At 35.2% G+C, this 19,338-nt stretch overlaps 1 protein-coding gene and 1 long non-coding RNA gene across 3 annotated transcripts; one reads left to right on the forward strand and one right to left on the reverse strand.

Annotated features, from left to right (window-relative positions):
• The first annotated feature begins 9,030 nt into the window (after positions 1-9,030).
• On the forward strand, positions 9,031-16,577 carry S100P (S100 calcium binding protein P). Its single transcript, XM_031941266.1, has 2 exons — positions 9,031-9,682; positions 16,251-16,577. The coding sequence occupies exons 1-2, from the start codon at positions 9,545-9,547 to the stop codon at positions 16,398-16,400; spliced, it is 288 nt and encodes a 95-aa protein (XP_031797126.1). The 5' UTR covers positions 9,031-9,544; the 3' UTR covers positions 16,401-16,577.
• Positions 13,231-16,317, reverse strand: LOC116419709. Of its 2 annotated transcripts, none has more exons than XR_004229997.1 (3): positions 16,053-16,317; positions 15,769-15,947; positions 13,231-13,538 (listed from the first exon to the last, which is right to left on the reverse strand). It is a non-coding gene; the product is annotated as an uncharacterized LOC116419709 (long non-coding RNA). The 2 variants fall into 2 exon arrangements; XR_004229996.1 differs by lacking the exon at positions 13,231-13,538 and adding an exon at positions 15,246-15,414.
• Positions 16,578-19,338: the final 2,761 nt, after the last annotated feature.

The following is a 19,338-nucleotide window of genomic DNA, read 5'->3' on the forward strand; positions in this document are numbered from 1 at the left end:
TTACTTGTGTCAGCTAGAGTCAGGATGAATTAAAGTCCTGGTCTTTAGGGGGAGAAGTGAAGGAGGCAGGCAAGCAGAATCCTTGATTCTGGAGTCACCAATTTCTCTCCTCCTTGTCCTGCTGCCAAGTGACTCTGGCCCCTCTTTCCTGGCACTCAAATCCTTGCCTATGATTATCTTAACACCAAGCATTAAGCAAGCACCAGCGGTGAGAAGAGCCATTTATCCAAATATATGCTAACAGAGTCATTGTCTCACATCAAATAAGTAATTATTAGCCTTATGTGCTCAGTTGTCTGATTTAAGCATACCTTTTTGAAGTTTCAGCCTTCTACAAATGATGCTGCTTGGACATGTGCCTCCTTGTTTGATTTCTGATTATTCTTTTAGTTTTGTTCTCTCTGACTTTTGAGCCAAAGCTTTTAAAGCTTACCAGTGCACTCCTGCTTGGTCCTTAGTCTATACCTTTACCTGGTTTAATATTTCTGTCCTTGGACATTGGCCAGTTTTTGGATTTTGCTATGGCCTCCTAGGTGCTCTCCCTCCAGGGCAGGTCTCCATTTTTGGTATCCACCCTAAGAAGATCTTCCACCCTCTATTGTTCACTTGCAGACTGCTGATTAACCAGAGGTCTGATACACTCACTAATCTCGTAAGGTCTCTTGTTACTTCTCATCTCCAATTAATATATTTAATTAGTACAGTTAGTACAGTGTGGGAAGAATCACCAGGATTCATAGAACTGACACCAAACTCACAGAACCAGAGAAATCCTTAGAGATCATCAAGATCTACCTATATCTGAACTGGCAATCCCTCTATGACATCTGAAATCAGTGGTCAATCAAGGTTTTGTTGGAGGACTTCCAGTATTGGAGAATCCTGAAGGGAAGTGAAAAGGTCTAAAGTGCCATATTTAAAATGCTTCAATATTTCAAAAAGTCCATGATTTCATTTGTGTTAGTACTCAATCACATAAACTGGTTTAGTCAAAAATCTTCATCAGCCAGTAGCCAGTGGGATGAATCATTCTGCTATTTAAGTGCCTTCCCTCACCGCCATCCTCACCTCCAATCCTTAGTGGGAATAGCCTCAGTTCCTATGAAACTTCCTTAGCTCATCTTTTGCATTTCTGTCCTTCAATGTGTCCAAGTTTCTTTTGTTTTTTTTTTTTTGTTTGTTTGTTTGTTTTTTACTTACTGTATGAAGCCTTTCCTTCCCCCCTCCCCCCCCAGCTGCTAGTGATCGCCTTCTCCACTCTATCCCATAAGCCTGTGAAGAATGCAGCCCTGAGTACGATGCCTAATGGAACCAAAGCAGCTTCCCTGGAGATCAGCTTTTCCACCTGAGATTGCCAGAGAGTTCACTCTTAACTATTTTCTAAATTTCCATGGATCCAACAGAATATAGTAACAAAATCTTGGCTTTGAAGTCAGAAGACCTGGCACTGAATCCTAATTCTGTTGCTTACTGGGCAAGTTTGTGGATTCCAGGTTGAGTCTGAGGATTCTTAGACCCTCCCTGGACTAGCTCAGTTTTCTTTTTTTTTTTTTAATTTTTATTTTTTGAAGTATTATTTATTTTTATTTTTTATGATAGACTCTTTTTAAAAATTAAAGCTTTTTATTTACAAAACATATGCATGGATACCTTTTCAACATCAAGCCTTATAAAACCTTGTGTTCCATATTTTCCCCTCCTCCCGACCCCCTCCCTTAGATGGCAGGTAATCCAATACATATTAAATATGTTAAAATATATGTTAAATCCAATATATGTTTACATATTTATACAGTTATCTTGCTGCACAAGAAAAATTGGATCAAGAAGGAAAAAAAACTGAGAAAGAAAACAAAATGCAAGCAAATAACAACAGAAAGAGTGAAAATGCTATGTTGTGAATCACACTCAGTTCCCACAGTCTTCTCTCTGAGTGTAGATGGCTCTTAGTCACAAGATTATTGGAACTCATCTAAATCATCTTATTGTTGGAAAGAGCCACATCCATCAAAATTGATCATCACATAGTCTTGTTGTTGCTGTATACAATGATCTCCCGGTTCTACTCCCTTCACTTAGCATCAATTCATGTAAGTCTCCCCAGGCCTCTCTAAAATCATCCTGCTAATCATTTCTTTTAGAATAATAATATCCATAACTTATTCAGGCATTCAGGTATCCACTCAGTTTCCAGTTTCTTGCCACTACAAAGAGGGCTGCCACAAAAATTTTTGTACATGTGAGTCCTTTTCTCTCCTTTAAGCTCTCTCTGGTATATAAGCCCAGTCAATATAAGCTGGATCAAAAGGTTTGATAACTTTTTGAGCATAGTTCCAAATTACTCTCCATAATGGCTGGATCCATTCACAACTCCACCAACAATGCATCAGTATCCCAGTTTTCCCACATCCCCTCCAACATTCATCATTATCTTTTCCTGTCATCTTAGCCAATCTGAAAGGTGCGTAGTGATATTTCACAGTTGTCTTTATTTGTGTTTTGTCTGATCAATAGTGATTTAGAGCACCTTTTCATATGACTAGAAATCACTTTAATTTTTTCATCTGAAAATTGTCTGTTGGTATCCTTTGACCATTTATCAATTGGAGAATGGCTTGATTTCTTATAAATTTGAGCCTCAGTTTTCTTATCTGTAAAATTAATTATTGGACTAGATAATCTTTGAGGTACTTCTAATCTCTGATTCCTATGATGCTTCCTGTTCTAAGAGGATAGAGTCATAGTGTCCAGCTTTCCTCACAGCCTGAAGGAAAATAACATCTTTTCTTTTAGAGCAAGTTTTGGAATTCTTCAGCACCGGTCTCTGTGATTGATTCATTCTTCCACTACCAAGATCTCAGCTAATCAAGAAGCCTCCTGATGGCATAGTTAGTCAGCATTGGGTATCACAATTCTACACTACAAGTTGTTCAATCATTCCACTAATAGGATATCTAACAGAGTCCAAGCTGAGAGGACAAGAGAGTAACACAGTCAGACCTGAACTTTAGGAAGACCATTTTGTTGGATAAATAGGTAAAAAGGACAATAGCATTTATTTCATATATATATGGGTGGATATATAGATATAGATATATACTTTATGTGAAGATAATAGCACCTATTATATCTCTGTATATCCATACATATATAATAATATGGGATATAAAAATAGTTCCCATGGTTGTAATGAAGGTCAAATGACATATATAAAGTCCTTTACATTTTATATATTACACATTTAACTATCATTAGTAATAGTCATAAAAATGACAAGTTGTAGAGGGTCTCTTGGATTTCTTCTAGCAATACCATTTTCTATTCCATTCCTGGTTCTGCCATTAGCCAGTCATATGTCTCTGACCAATTCATTTTCCCTCTCTGAATCTCACTTTCCTTCTCTGTAAAATGAGGGTGTTAGACTAAATGGACCTAGATGATTTCTGAGGTCCTTTCCACCAAGAGCATTCTAGGACTGTGATTCTAATCCTACAAATCTAGCTACAATTTCTGTATCCCACTAGAGATAATAATTTTCATGGTCCTTTTAGTGAGAAATAAAATAAGGGTGGAGCATCTGGGTCTTTGTCCTAGGACAGAAAATTTAGGGAATATCAAAAGCACTTACTTGAAGGGACTTCTGCCTATTCCCACAGAAACAGAGACTGCAGCCTAGTTCTGAAGATGCTTCCTCCCTTCAGAAGCTTAGAGATCTATTAGATTTCTGAAAATCAAGAAGTAACAACACCAGAAGCTCCTAATTTTTCCTGATTCCTTTAAGGTTTTCAGTAGATAGAAGCAGATAGATGGATAAATGGATGGATGATAGTGAGATAGAGAGTTAGATAGACAGAGAAAACATTTGTTAAGCTCTTAACTCTCTGCCCAACAGTGTACTAAGCATTGGATACAATTTCAGGCAAGGGAGACCATCTATTCTCTCAAGGAATTTACATTCTAATGGGTAAAGGCAACACTGAAAGGGAGCCAGAATAGGAATGGTGCATGGGACAATGCTGTAGAAATAACCAAGAAGCAGATGCCTTTCTATTCTTTTCTCCCTGTTAATTTTGGGGCATTCCCTCTATACCCACATGCTGTCCTCTGGGCAAGTCTCCCCAATTGTTCCAAGTGCAGAAATTATTAGCTTTCGTTCCACCTTTGTTTCAGTGGCTTCCTTGAGTCCATTTCGTACCAGAGAGTGCAAGGGAGAGTTGCTTCATCATAGTAATCTAGCAATGTACAAGAAGATAATGAGTAAATATACAATTGCCCTTTCACCTGACTCTGTGGAAATGAAGTTCTCCTAAAAGAAAACTACTACAATGGAAGTAGAAAACTACTCCAGTGGACCTACATAGGTCAGTCAGGGAAGGTGTAACATTGCTAAGTCACAAGCATAGCCTGGCAGATCAGACTATGGGACTGATAAATCCCATGAGACGTGCCCAAAGAAAATGGCTCCATGCCACTTATTTTGTATGCTCTGACATCCAGAACAATATAGTACAGTGGAAAGAGCAATGGTCACAGAGGAGGTCTAGTTCAGCAAGTAACTAGCTTTATGACCTTGGGCCAAGTATGGCTCTCCCTGAACATCAGTTATCTATAAAATGAAGGTGTGGATCCTTTCTTTCCTGTCACTCAAGAAGTTCATTAAAGCACTTATAACATTCTCAAAGGTTAAGCTAAACTTTGTTCTCCTTCTAATAAACAAGAGATTGACCATAAATTTAAGTTTAGAAAAGATTGAAGATATCATCTCAACTAACTTCCTTCTAAGCCTGAGGAGGAAAATGAAGCCCAAAGAAGTTGAATTTTCCAAGTTTAAATAGGTAATAGATCCAGGATTTGAACTGGAGTCCTCTGATCTAAATTTCACACTTAAAAAAAAAGAAACAAATAAATTTTATTGACATCTTTTGTTTTTACAAAGGATAAATTGCTCCTTTTAGTCATCTTCCATCCCAAAGAGCAACTCCTTTTAATAATTTTTTAAAAACTATAAACAAAGAAAAAAAGAGGAAGAAAATAAGAATTTAATAAGACTGATTAATTGAAACCAATATACTGTATTGAAAAAATCTAATGCTATATGCAATTTTCCATATTTTTGGACATCCCATCCTGCTTTAGTTAAAGAGTGAGGAATGGAGTTCTCTCATATCTAATCTTTAGAATCATGATTGTTTTTTGTAATTTGCAACACTCAATTTTTAAGATTTTCTTTTTTTTTCTTTTTTCCACTTAGTTTATTTTAAATATGCATTGCTTTATGAATCATGTTGGAAGAGAAAAATCAAAGCAAAAAAAGAAAAATCATGGGAGAGGGAAAAAAACAGAAAAAAGAAGTGAACATAGCATGTGTTAGCTCTTTTTCTAGGTGCAGATGGCATTTTCTGTCCAAAGTCTATTGGGATTGCTTTGGATCACTGAACCACTGAGAAGAACCAAGTCTTTCATAGCTGATCATTGTACATTCTTGCTGTTACTGTGTACAATGTATTCCTGGTTCGGCTTGTTTCACTCAGCATCAGTTCACAGAGATCTTTCCGTGCTTCTCTTTATTCATCCCACCCACCATTTCATACAACACAGTAATATTCCTTACATTCATGTGCCACAATTAGTTTAACCATTCCTCAATTGATAAGCATTTGTTTTATTTCCAATTCTTTGAAAACAGAAAAGGTGCTGCTTTGAACACATTTTTGCTTATCACAAAAAGTACTGCTTTAAACATTTTATTGTATATGGAGCCCTTCACATATCAGAAATGTTGGGAAGGTAGACACAAGACTTGGTAATAGACTCCTGAAATTTTTTGAAATTCTGAAATTTAGAAATTTTTGAAGAAAGACTTTAAGAGTATTTGAGTACTAGTTAAACCAATGAATTCAGTGGGAAATAAGAAAATGAAATGATTAGCTGTGTGACCCTGGGACAAGTCACTGAATTCTAGTTGTCTCAAAAAAGAAAGAAAGGAAGGAAGAAAAGAAGAAAGGAAGAAAGAAAAAAGAAAGAAAGAAAAGAAAAGAAATGAAATGAAGTGAAAGGGTTAGTAGAAGGCTTCTTAAGCCTTTTCCAGTTTTACCATTTCTTGCTCTCTTTTCTCATATCTTCCCAATTCTGCCTCTAAATAGAAAAGAACCATAAGCTTTAAAACTAACCTAATAACCTGTCATTTTTATGACTATTACTAATGATAGTAATAAGATAGTAAGATAGATAGTAAGATGTCTATAAAGCAAAAAGGACTTTATACATATCTTATTGACCCTAATTACAATTGTGGAAACTCTTTTTATATCCCATATCATATATATGTATGTATATATATTACATATATGTATGTGTGTATATGTATATATATGTATATATATATATATATATACATAATAGATACTATTTCATATTGTCTTTAACCCAAACAATATGGGTTGTCTCAATATCAGAAAATGGAAGTAATTTCAAGGTCACCCTGCAAGTTAATGGCATAGTGAAGATTAGACCTAAAGTCTCATTACTGCATTGTTCTTTCCACTATAGCATACAAACCAGGATCTTAGGATATTAGAACTGGAAGGATCCTTAGGGATCATCTGTTCCAGTCTCCTAATTTTATAGATAAGCATATGGTATCTACCCCAGGAAAGGGAATTAATTTTTCTAAGATCACACAGATGGATAATCAGTAACAGTACCTAGATCCAAAAGACAGATCTTCTGACTCCAATTAACTATTGAAATAAAATGAAATTGTGAAGAAAAGTCCAGGTCAGGAAAACCTTTGCTTCCCAAACACTTCCCCCATATTTCTGAGGTCTATGGAAGTGAACACTAGATTAGGGTCTTTTAAGGTGATTAAGAGACCCAGGGTGTCATTATGTATAAACTGAAGTAACATATAAAGGTATTTAATAAATGCTTGTTAATTCAATCTCTCATTCAAAACTTTTTTTAAATTAAAGAATGTTTTATTCATGGTTTTCTTTTTAAAATATTCGCTGTCAGTTAAAGGTATGAAGTACATGTACACACATGTATACAACATTAAGACTTCTCTTTAGAAGATCCAATTCAGTTCCAATTGATCAATGATGGACAGAATCAACTACACCCAGAGAAGGAACATTGGGAAATGAATGTGGACTACTTGCATTTTTTACCAGGTTATTTTTACCTTCTGAATGCAATTTTTATTGTGCAACAAGAGAACTGTACAATCTGCACACATATATTGTTTCTAGGATATACTATAACATATTTAACATGTATAAGTCTGCCTGCCATTTGGGGAGGGGATGGAGGGAGGGAAGGGAAAAATTAGAACAGAAATGAGTGCAAGGGACATTGTTGTAAAAATTACCCATGCATATGTTCTGTCAATAAAAAACTATAATTAAAAAAAAAGACTTCTCTAACAAAAACAGAGGCAAAACCCAACCTTTACTCTAGCAGTATATATGACTTTCTGTTGAGAGGAGGGGCATCTTTTTCGTTATCTATTTGCTTGCCTCTTTGGTCAACATAATTAGTCAGAGTTAATTTCCTTTAGAATTCAATAGAATTAGAATTTAGAAGTCAACTGGTTTTACTTGTTTCACTCTGAATCACTCTTTTCATGTTTCTCTGAGTTCCTCATAGTGATCATTTCTTAATACATAATAATATTCTAATAGACAGTCATCATGGCCTACATGTTAGAAAGTTTACTTTCAGAACCAGAGACTGAGTCCTCACTGACATACATATGGTATAAGTCTTGTCAAATGACTTAATCTCTAGTGTTCTAGGAAACTCTAAGACCATAAGATACAGAACATCGCCTCTTTGAATTCGTAGAGGAAATTTCCTCACCAGAATTTCTCTAACTTGAAAAAATCAAGGCTCAGGCCAAAAAATTAAGCTATATTCCATCTCACATGATTGTATATGTATATAGATTGCTCCCCGTCTCAGGGAGGAATTGAAGGGAAGAAGGGAGAGTGGAATTTGGAACTCAAAACTTAAAAAAATAATGAATGGTAAAAATTATTCTTATATATAATTGGGGAGAAATATTATTTTAAAATATATACATATATATTTCATTTCATGAATACATTATGTTTTGTTTAGTACTTCCACAATCAACGAGCCCCTATTTTGTCTGCAATTATTTGCTATCACAAAAGTGCTGCTTTCTTTCTTTTTCTCTCATGAACATTGAAAATCTCCTTTTTAAAGTCTTCCTTTACTTGTGCAGAGATCATTTTGAAGTTTTTTTTCATAAGTCTCAAGTGTATCTTGGTAGACTATTTTCTGCATAGGTATAGATTTTGTAGTTATTTTTATTTTTTTTAATAATAGCTTTTTATTTTCAAAATATATGCAGATAGTTTTCAACATTCAATCTTGTGTTCCATTTTTTCTCCCTTTCTTCCCCTCACCCCTTCCCCTAGTCAGCAAGTAATTCAATATATATTAAAAATGTGTAATTCTTCTATACATATTTCCACAATTGTCATGCTGCACAAGAAAAGTCAGATCAAAAAGGAAAAAATGAGAAAGAAAACAAAAAGCAAGCAAACAACTACAAAAATGGTAAAAATACTATGTTGTAAATCACATTCAGTCCTCAACAGTTCTCTTTCTGAATGCAGTCCTCTCTCTGGGTGCAGATGGCTCTCTCCATCACAAATCTATGAGAATTGACCTGCATCACCTTATTGTTGAAAAGAGCCATGTCTGTCGAATTGATCATCATATAGTATTGTTGTTGAAGTATATAATGTTCTCCTGATCCTGCTCATTTCACTCAGCAGCAGTACATGTAAGTCTCTCCAGTCCTCTCTGAAATCATTGTGCTGATCATTTCTGATAGAACAATAATATTCCATAACATTCATATACCATAACTTATTCAGCCATTCTCCAACTGATGGGCATCTATTCAGTTTCCAGTTCCTTGCCACTTTTGTAGTTATTTTGAGATGGAATTTCTTTTTCTATCTTTTCTTCTTGATTTTTGTTAGTAACAAATGAAATATTAGTGATGTTTGTAAATTTATTTTCTATCCTTCTAATTTGTAAATCATTAAACATTTAATCGTATGAATTTTGATGATTCTCTGGAGTAAAAGGCTTACTTTGTGTGTCACTAAAAATGGTACTGAAACATGTAGGAAGCATGGACTGTATAAATTTGTAAAAATGGCAACAATAGAAATGAACTGATTTAAATAGAACCTGCAATCTATTTTGGATATCCAAAAGGAAAAAGAACTTTTGAAATTACTAAGCTAAATGTGGAAATGTGTTTTGCATGGCTTCATATGTATAATGGATATTATAATTCTTGCATTTTCAGTGGGTATGAGAGTAGGTGAAAGGAGGAAGAGAATTTGGAACTTAAAAAAAAAAGAAATTACTAAGCTAACTAATCACCACCCATTTTGTCAATAGTGAGTCTTGCTCTATAAAAGACATCAGTCTCCCAGCTTGCACACATTATCAACCAAACCTGTTTCTGGAAAGAAGGGAAGTCAAGAGTATAGAGAATATGTCAGAACTGGAAACAGCCATGGCAATGCTCATTGATGTCTTTGACCGGTATGCAGGATCTGAAGGCAACAAGGAGACTCTGACTAAAGGGGAACTAAAGACCCTGATAGAAAAAGAGTTCCCAAACTTTGTTAAGGTAAGAGTTTATTACTGAGCAGCCACAAAGTCAGGACAGCTGGTTTCTAATCCCAGGTTTGTCATTAATTATTTGTATAATATCATTTAACTTCTCTGGGTTCAGCTTCTTCATCAGTAAAATGAGATGGGGAAGGAAGTTTGAGGTAAAGATTGCTGGAGGATGAGAAATAAGTTTTTAACTTCCTTTCCATCTCTATATCTATGATTCAAAGAAATTCTATAAAATTGACAGTTCTTGACTATGGAAGGATGTGCTTCTAGAGGTAACTATTGTTAGTTTACATCGCTCATGTTTAAAAAATGTTTAATGATTTATAAAGTCTCTTCTCTGTAAAAATAAGATACTAGTTTCACTTTGGATAAGTTTAAAAGTGCTTTTTAAATGGAAGGTTCCTATTGTTACTGTTGTAATTACTTGTTTTATTATCCCCATTTTACAGATGAGAAAACTTAAGATCAATAAAGTTGAGATTTTTTTAAAGATTTCATTGCTAATAAGTAGCAGTATCACATCTTTCTGATTACAAGTCTAGGCCTCACAGGCATTTTCAGATTTAAACAAAATGTTGACTGTTTTGAATAGGATAGGAAAAAAAATACATTGAGAGCTGGGAGGAGGGATGGAAATGACCCATGTAGTATACCTAGCCATCTAAATAAAAGAAAGTTGAACTGATTGATCAATATTGCCAAAACAGATAATCAAGATAACCCCCAAACCAACCTGGTTTAACGAACTCTGTATATCCTATTGAAATATAGTCAGTAATATGGAAATATTTTGCATGATTTTACATGAATAACCTATATGAAATTGCATAGATCTCAGGAAGGATAGACCGGGGGAGGGGGGAGGGAGAGGAATTTGAAATTAAAAATTAAAAAAAAAATGTCAAAATTACATGTTTTACATGTAGTTGGGAATAAAAAAAATAAAATATTACTTTTAAAGAGTTGGGATTAAATAACTATATTTAGAGATTGTCTAATCCACCTGCTCATTTTACAGAGCAGGAAATTGAGACCCAAAGTGATTAAGTCACTTTTTTTCAAGGTTATACAGAAAGTGTTGGGATGGGTAGATAACCCAAATCATCTTATTCTGACTCTAACTTTACACTAAACTATTCTTTCTAAAAAGAAATTAAGAAGTATACTGTAGACTTTCAAATACAATAGAAATGTAAGCTCTTGTTTTTAACAATAATAATACACAGAATAAAAGAATGTTAGAGATTAAAGGGATCTTGGAAGCCACAAAATCAGAGCAGAAGGGACCTTAAGATGATTAATGTCACAGCCAAAGAAATTTGTTAAAATAGCTATGGTAAAAATGGCCTGATTTAGTTCCTAGAATAGAATTTCATTCTATAATCTGGGAAATCTTACACAGAATGTCAGAGCTGAAGAGATCCTACAACATAAAATGTCAGAATTCAAAGGAACTTTAGACGAATCTAGATGATTCTAGATTGAGTTCCTCAATTTACTGATGAGGAAACTGAGGCCCCCAAATGGGAAGTGACCTTTGCCCAAGCAAGCTAGTTGGCAGAGCTGAGCCTTGAACATCAGTCAGAAGACTGTCATCAGAAGATATCACTAAATCTTTTACAATAATTCCTTTTTAAAAACTTCTTTTCAATTTAAAAACTACCTAGCATGTCCATTTAAACTTCATCTTTTCTGGATATAAATATTTTGAAAGAAAAGGAGTCCCCAGCATGGTCTGCCCCAATCTGCCATACCTTTGTTCCCTATGGGAATAGTTGCTCCGACCTCACAATGCCTTGAAACAGTCTTTTTTTCACTGGTAATATATTTGAGAATTCTGACAGTATTCTAGCTTTCTTATCTTCAGGCTGGGCTCCTTTAGCCCTAGAAACTATTAGTTATCCTGACTGGCCAGCTCGATTTGATTATTGCCATGGACTAGCTAGATTTCATTCATGTGTCTCTGGGATAATATCGAGAAGTAACAACATAATATAATATTATCTCTATGCCCTGGGAGAGACATGTGTATTCACATCTACACCATGCTAAATAGCCTTATTAAATGCCGCTGTTCTACCCCAGTACCCATTTACATTTACTTTATTGTTTCCAGACTCCTGGCTTTTGAATGATTTTCACCTACTTTGGCATTTTAATTCTGTTTTGTACACATTCCTTACCATAGTCCCATAAGTGACCAAGTTTATCTGATCATAAATTTGGAGCTCGAAAGAGCCTTACTGATCATCTAATGCAATCTCCTTGATTTATAGATAAGGAAACTGAGACCTGGAGACACATTCAGTACAAGTATTATCTTTATTTTATGGCTGGGGAAACTGAGCTTCAGATTGGTGAATTATTTTGTCAAAATTCACATAGCTAGTAAGGACAGAACTATCATTTCAACCTATTTCCCAACTCCAAGTGCAGTGCTTTCCCCACTATGCCATATTAAGCAGTTATCTTTACATTTTAAAGCCAAAAGGCTATTTAGAGCTCACAGAATTATAGAATAAATTTTTAGAGATCATCTAGTTCTACTCTTTCAATTTAATGAGTTAAATCAGAAATGGAAATGATTTACCTGACATCACAGAGCCAAAACTAAAGCTCAAATCTCTCAATAGATAATAATAACTATTTTTTAAAAACAGGGATAGAGACAGACCTGTAATTTCATTGCTATAGGAATCTCCTATATTTATAAGAATCTAAAGATAGATCTACAACTTTCTTGCAACTTGTAGTTTTAAAGAATTGCCAAGAGCACTGAGAGGTTAACTTGTGCATAGACAATCCAATAAATATTTATTAAACACCTACTACGTGCCAGGCACTGTGCTACTCTGGCATGAGTCAAAGAAAAAGACTTGAACCCACACCTTCCTGATTCTAAGACCTCTTGGAGACTTCTCTCTATATCATGCCTTCTCTTGACATTTGTATACCATTTTCAATATAATAAATCTTTATTGAGAACCTACCATGTGCTAGTCACTGTGAAGGCAATGAGGAGACAAAAAAAAAAAAAGAAAAAAGAAACAGTTTTGACCTTACAGAGCTTACATTCTGCCACAAGGAACAACATGTACACAAACAAACCCAAAGTTTAGTTATAACTATTGATAAGAGAAGAGGAAGGGGAGAAAGGGAAGACGGGACACTAAGATCATAGGGAAATCCAGAAGAGCTGCTTATTTAGGAAGTAGAGTCTGAACTGTCCTTAAAGGGATTTAGGGACTTTAAGAGATGATGAAGAGGGAGTACATTCTAGACATGGGCACTGCCAGTTCAAAGGTGGGTAAACAGGTGATGAAATACCATTTATAGAGAATAGCTGGCACGTTAATTGGACTAGAATGTTGAGAGTGTGAAGAGAAGAAATATGAAAGAAGACTAAATGGATAAATTGGAGAATTTTGAGTGCCATGCTGGAGCTTTAGCTGCCAGGTTTTAAAGTTTGCCAAGAGACAGATATAAGGATAAGGATAGCTAGCTAGCTGGATGGATGGATGGATGGATAGATGGAAAGACAGACACACACAGAGAGAGAGACTGTGTGATAGATCACTTGAACTTTACAACAACTCTGAGAGGTATATCCTATAGGTTCATATCTTATCTTGCATATAAGGAGAGATACCAAAAGCCAAAGTTACTTGACCAGTTGATAAACGGCAGAGCCAAGGCTTAAAGTTGAGTAGACCAAGGGTTATATTTCCTGATGAAGTCCTAGCGCTACGAGTTGCTGGGATTTTTGTGTAGTTTTTGAGAGAGCCATCTCCAGCTCCAAGCAGAGCAGGGATGATCAGATGTCTTGCCTCTAGGTTCCTTTGCAGGTTTTCCCCACAGGGTACCTATAAAATAGAGTATTAAAGGATTACAATTGAAAGAAACATTGTATCAAAGATAGGATAAAAGAAATCTTTGACTTTTTCTCTTGTCCTTTGTCTTCCTTGTCTGTATCTAACTCTGCTTCCCCATTTAAGCCTTCTTTTCATTGTTCTATATCAATGGAACTTTCCCATCAAAGTCTTTCTGGTGACCAAAGTCACCTGTCTGTCTTCATTCCTCTTCAGACTGCACTCTTAACTCTTTTCCTGAACTATGTTTACAGTAACCCTCTCTGGGGCCCCTCTGTTCCTTCACCCTCTCCAACTTCTTTTTATGTGTTGTCTTCCCCCATTAGAAGGTAAGCTCTGTGATGATAGAAACTGTCTTTCTACTTTTATTTGTATAACAAGCACTTAACACAGTGCCAAGCCATGGGTTAAGTGCCAGGCACATAGTTAATGCTAAATAAATGCTTACTGACTTGACTTAACTTTTCATGTCTCAACTTGGGGTGGGGGAGACCCCATGTTCCTAGTGCATGGAGAGAAATTCATTTTGGGAGTTCCTACAAAGCTGGAAAACCTTTGGTAATGAGCTTAGTGCAAGACCTCTTTCCCTCTCTCCCTTTTCTTCCCTCTCCCTCCTTCTCCCTTTTTCCTCCTCCCTATTTCTTTCTCCCCCTCTCTTCTCTCTCCCTCTCTTTTTCTCTTTCCCTTTCCCTCTCTTCCTTTCCCTCCCTCCCTCTTCCCCTTCCCCTTCTTTTCTCCCTCTCTCCCTCTCCCTCAGTCTCTGCCTTTCTCTGTCTTCAAGGACCAGACTTTAGCAAATGCAGGGACTCATCACTAGATTGGCTATAGGAAAATGAATTTTTGTTTGTTTTTTTCATCTTTAATCCTGGAATAACATCTGCTAAGCCTGGTACAGATTGTGGCTCATGCAATATAGAAGTAGACTCCACATAGATAAAATTACAGATCTTTGAAATTTTAAAGTTCTGATGGATCCAGGTCCTGCCTCAATGGAGTTCAAGCTTCTTATTTCAGGGTATTCTATTTTTTTCTTCTAAAATGCAGCTGAACATGTTTATCATATATTGGATTACTGGCTGTCTAGGGGAGGGGATTGGGGGAAAAGAGGGAGAAAAAATTTGGAACACAAAGTTTTACAAAGGTGAATGTTGAAAATTATGCATATGTTTTGAAAATAAAAAGCTTTAATTAAAAAAAATAAAATGTAGATAAGATGATATTTTTTAAATATACATAAATAAATATACATAGAACAAACAAGCATTTCTCAGTTTTCACCTTTGGGCAAAAATGTGTCTTTTAATTTACTTCATTAAAAATTATCAAATATTTCCATCCATTTTCCCCTCAGGTAGCTCCCATACCACTGCCATAATCAGTACATTTGTTACATGTCATTTGTGCCATCTGCTGGTGATTTGCAAAATAGCCTCTGTGAATTGCCTGTAGTGGGGTGGGGATCACATGTCTATTGCCGTATTGCAGTGTTCTCACAGATTCAGGTTTGGAATACTAGTCTTGAAAGGGACCTTAGGACATAAGATAACAGAATTGAAAGGGAAATGTTAGAACTGGAAGGGGCCTTAGAACAAAGAATCTTAGGGCTGGCTAGGGTCTTATCAATCAATAAATCAAGCATTTATTAAGTCCCCACTGTGTGCCAAGATATCAGCCAAGATATACGGATACACATTCATACTCAGGCAATCCCTGACCTCAAGGACCTTAAGTTCTTAACTTTAGAACATAACACATGAGAAATGAGAGCCCGAAGAGACTTTCGAACATAGAGCTTAAAGATACCTTAGATATCCCATAGTCCTCTTGGAGAACCTGAGGTACAGATAAATTTATATCAAGATTCAAATCCCTGAAAGGAATAAAAAAATGTAAGAATCAAATATTTATGCTTAGTAACTGGTATATTCTTTTTCTCATTGTTACTGAGCTTCATTCAGCCTATGGCTCCAGGGAAAACTTTTTTTCTGTAGCTCTGTGGGATGAGCTATTATCCAACAGTGCATATGTTTCAATATCAGCAGAGATTTGCAAAGGTAGATACCAGGTATGAATGAGCTCTAAATTTGTAAATCCCTGTAGGACTTTTACCATCTGTTGACATGTACTCGGTTCTTTATTACATTATTATTTACAATCTTTTAAAGTGCTCATCTTGTCTCCTTAACTAGGTTGAAGCCTTATGATCTGGAAGAAGTCATCTTACCTCTCCTCCTTGATTTTTTCTCCAAAAAGTTAGGGAGTGAGACAATGCAGTCTTTAATGCTTTTATCTCTACTGTCCCTTCATCTTGTTTTTTCTTCTTTCCTCACAGTAAGAAAAATGGGACTCGGGAATTCTGGCTGATTGACAATAGACAATCATTTCCATTGATGGTTTCTTCATCTATAAGATGAAAACAATAATAGTACATTACCTGCCTCACAGGATTGTTAAGGGAGAAGTACTTTGTAAATTGGGGGAAAAAATGGAAATAACAATCATAATTACTCAAATGTATACAATTTTCCAAAATTGATCTAATTCTTCTCACAAAATCTCGGTTAAGTAGGTGGCTCAAAGGAACAGTTTTCTCTCCTTTTTGCAGTTGAAGACATTAGGGAATGATATAGAATGTCCAGAGGGACAAGTCTGCCCTTGGTTACCCTTTCCCTGTTAGTCTTATATCCACTTCTTTCTCTCTTTCAGACTGGGCAGAATAATGATGCAGTTGAGAAACTGTTCAAGAACCTGGATGACAATGGGGATTCTCAAGTGGACTTCAATGAATTCATCATCTTCGTGGCTGCCCTGACTTCTGCCTGTCATCAGGGCTGTCACAAAAAAGGACCTAAATGATTTTACATCAGCCAACCACAGATGACAGAATCTTTCTGATAGAAATATTGTGCTATTTAGAATTAAAAGGCTTTGTTTGACAAGTCCCCATTTTCCTTGTTTTCTGTATTTCCATTCTGCTGGATGACAGACAGTTCAATGCTTTTAGTTTTATTAATAGCATGTTCATATTAATTCAGCCTCAAACTAGGTTTTAAAAATGTCATTTAATGCAATTTTTCCTCAGGAAGGGACTTGAGAATTGCTAAAAAACTAAAAAGCCATTGGAGAGTTTTTTATAATGTGGGAAAAACAATAATATTAGTGATGATAACCTAAAGAATATAGAAAGTGGCTTTTTTTATCTCTGTAAAGTTAACATAAAATGTTCTTGCTTAAGATGGTTTTCATCTATGTAAAAAAACAAAGATTGAACTAGATATAGAATTCTTTTCTTTTTTTGAGGTTAAAAAACTTTACTTTTAGTTATTACCATTCTTTTCTTTTCAAAAGAAATTTCGAGTTCCAAATTCTCTTTTTCCATTCCACCACCTCTATCACTCATTGTGAAAGTAAACAATAGGATATCAATTATGCATATAAAAGAAATCATTTAAAACACATTTTCAGATTATTCACATTGTTTTTTAGAAAGCAACAAAAAAAAAAAAGAAAGAAAGGGAAAGTTATACTTCCATTTGTACTCAGATTTTCTCCTTTGGAATTATTTTGGATTATTGTATTGGGCAGAATAGCCAAGTTGTTCACAATTGATCATCATTGCAACCTTGTTGTTACTGTGCACAATTAAATCCAAGAATATGTGTATATATATGTGTTTTTGTATATACATATATGTATATACACACATACATATGCACAAATACATATATAAAATGTATATTTCCCTTATATTTATTTTATATATCCTTTATATATTTAATAATATTTTTCCCAATTGAATGTAAAGACAATTTTTAACATTCATTTAAAACAAATTTTTGAGCTCCAAATTTTTTCCTTTCCTCCCTCTCTCACCATCCCCTCCCTAAAATAGTAAGCAAATTGTAGATCCAGGATTCTTAATCTGAGGTCTGTTACCCTGTTTTTAAAAATTATTGTGGTAACAGTATTTTATTATAATTGACTTCCTTGGTATTAGTATGTGTTTCATTTTATGTATTTAAGAACATTATTCTAACAAGGGTTCCATAGGCTTCACTGAACTTCCAGAGGTCCATGACACAAACAAGTTATGAACCCTTGGCCATATACTGGTGAATCTAGGTCACATACGTGTAAATGTTTAACAAGTAGCTCTCCAAGAAAAAATGTACCATAACACACTTTTAAATTTAAATCAAATCATTAAAAAAAATTCTCACTTTCTTAAATCTCCACCATTTACAAAATAAATCAAATCCTGATGTGTAGTTTGCCGATTTCAGAAGTATGAATGCTCACACTGAAAGTTTAACAACTAGAGCTCTGGGGCCAGTTCAAGCTGCCTCCAGCATACCTCAGAACTAGATGTTCTCCAGCTCTAAAATTCAATAATAAAACCCCCAACTGTAGTACATAGATTTAATGATGATAAAATCTTTTTCCACCAGGGGGTGATATGGCTGTGGGATGAGGAGGCTTTCTCTCTGACACTGGGTGAATTGCTGCTGTCCCTGACCTCTTAATTGAGCACAGTTTTTAACCTGTTGCTCAACTTAGAAACACAACAAATGTTTCATTGAAGAAGACATTTTCTCTTCTTCTGATTTTCTTTCTTCCTCATCTAGCTCAACTCACTCTCTCATTATTGTTCTCTGGGGGATTGTTGTTATTGTTGATCCCCTGGTCTCTATGGAATTAAAATTGAAAGGGATCTTTAAAGATAACCTGCATCAATAATCTTATTTTATAGAAAGTGAGGTCACACAATTATACAATGGCAGAACTAAAACAAGAAGGTAGGTCCTTTCAGCTCCAGATCTGTGATCTCATGGTTTAAGGAAACTTGGTCTCCTGATTCCCAGTCTATTACAATTTGTACCCCCAGGATGTGCTGGAGCCAGCTTATATGTCTGGATGGCTGATTGTTAAATTTTCAATGGGCATTTACACCTCCTAAATCAGCAAATGTTACAAATCAATCCTTCTTTTATTGTTTTTTCTCTAAACTTAAGGAAGTAATGGAAAAAAATGATGGATTAAAGTAAAAAGTGTACCATGGGTATTTTTTTGTTTATTTTATTTTTTTGGAGATCCAGTGTTAAATTAACAAATTAACCCCTTCCAACTTGATTCTTTTGAGTAGGCAAATTAGGTCATCTTTTGTCTCAATTCTTATCTAGCCTTAAATCAATGAATGGATGTTGCCTCAGACAAACTGAGAAAGAACTTAGTTTATAAATGCCAAAGTCTCCTATAACCTGGGTCATTGCTAGTCATCCTGACCTATGTCTTGCCAATGGACTCACATGACCTTAATTCTTCCACTACATTCTGGGTCATTGTCAATCTTCCTGACCTATGCACAGCCCAATTTCACTTAAATCTAATTCATTTGCAAGTCAAGACATCATCTTCCTGATGTCATTGGTTCTCTTCAAGAACAAAGGAAGAATAAAAAACAACTACAAATTCATTAGACATTGTTTATCTTCAACTTGGGAAGATGATTATCTACAATAAAATATAAAGTAGTTCTATGTTTGATTATGGGGAAATGAACAATGAGTTTGAGAAATCCTTCATAAATCTTATATGGAGGCATTGTGTAGCAGCACAGGATGATTTCAGTGATCTGACCATAGGCTGGATCATGTTGTTTACAAGCAAACCAGCAGTTTATCAATTCTGGATTCAATTTAATGCTCCTTTTATTTTTCAAAAGGTAGAAGAGGTTAAATGTCAAGGCTAATTTTCTGGGCAGCAAAACAATAAAGAGAAAACTTGAAAGTGACCA

This window comes from Sarcophilus harrisii, chromosome 6, assembly GCF_902635505.1.
Source record: "Sarcophilus harrisii chromosome 6, mSarHar1.11, whole genome shotgun sequence".
Taxonomy (NCBI): domain Eukaryota; kingdom Metazoa; phylum Chordata; class Mammalia; order Dasyuromorphia; family Dasyuridae; genus Sarcophilus; species Sarcophilus harrisii.

Coding starts and splice junctions, on each gene's coding strand:
- S100P (XM_031941266.1), top strand. CDS start 9,545: ATGTCAGAACTGGAAACAGCCATGGCAATGCTCATTGATGTCTTTGAC. Junction 9,683..16,250: donor AGTTCCCAAACTTTGTTAAG/GTAAGAGTTTAT, acceptor TCTCTCTTTCAG/ACTGGGCAGAATAATGATGC.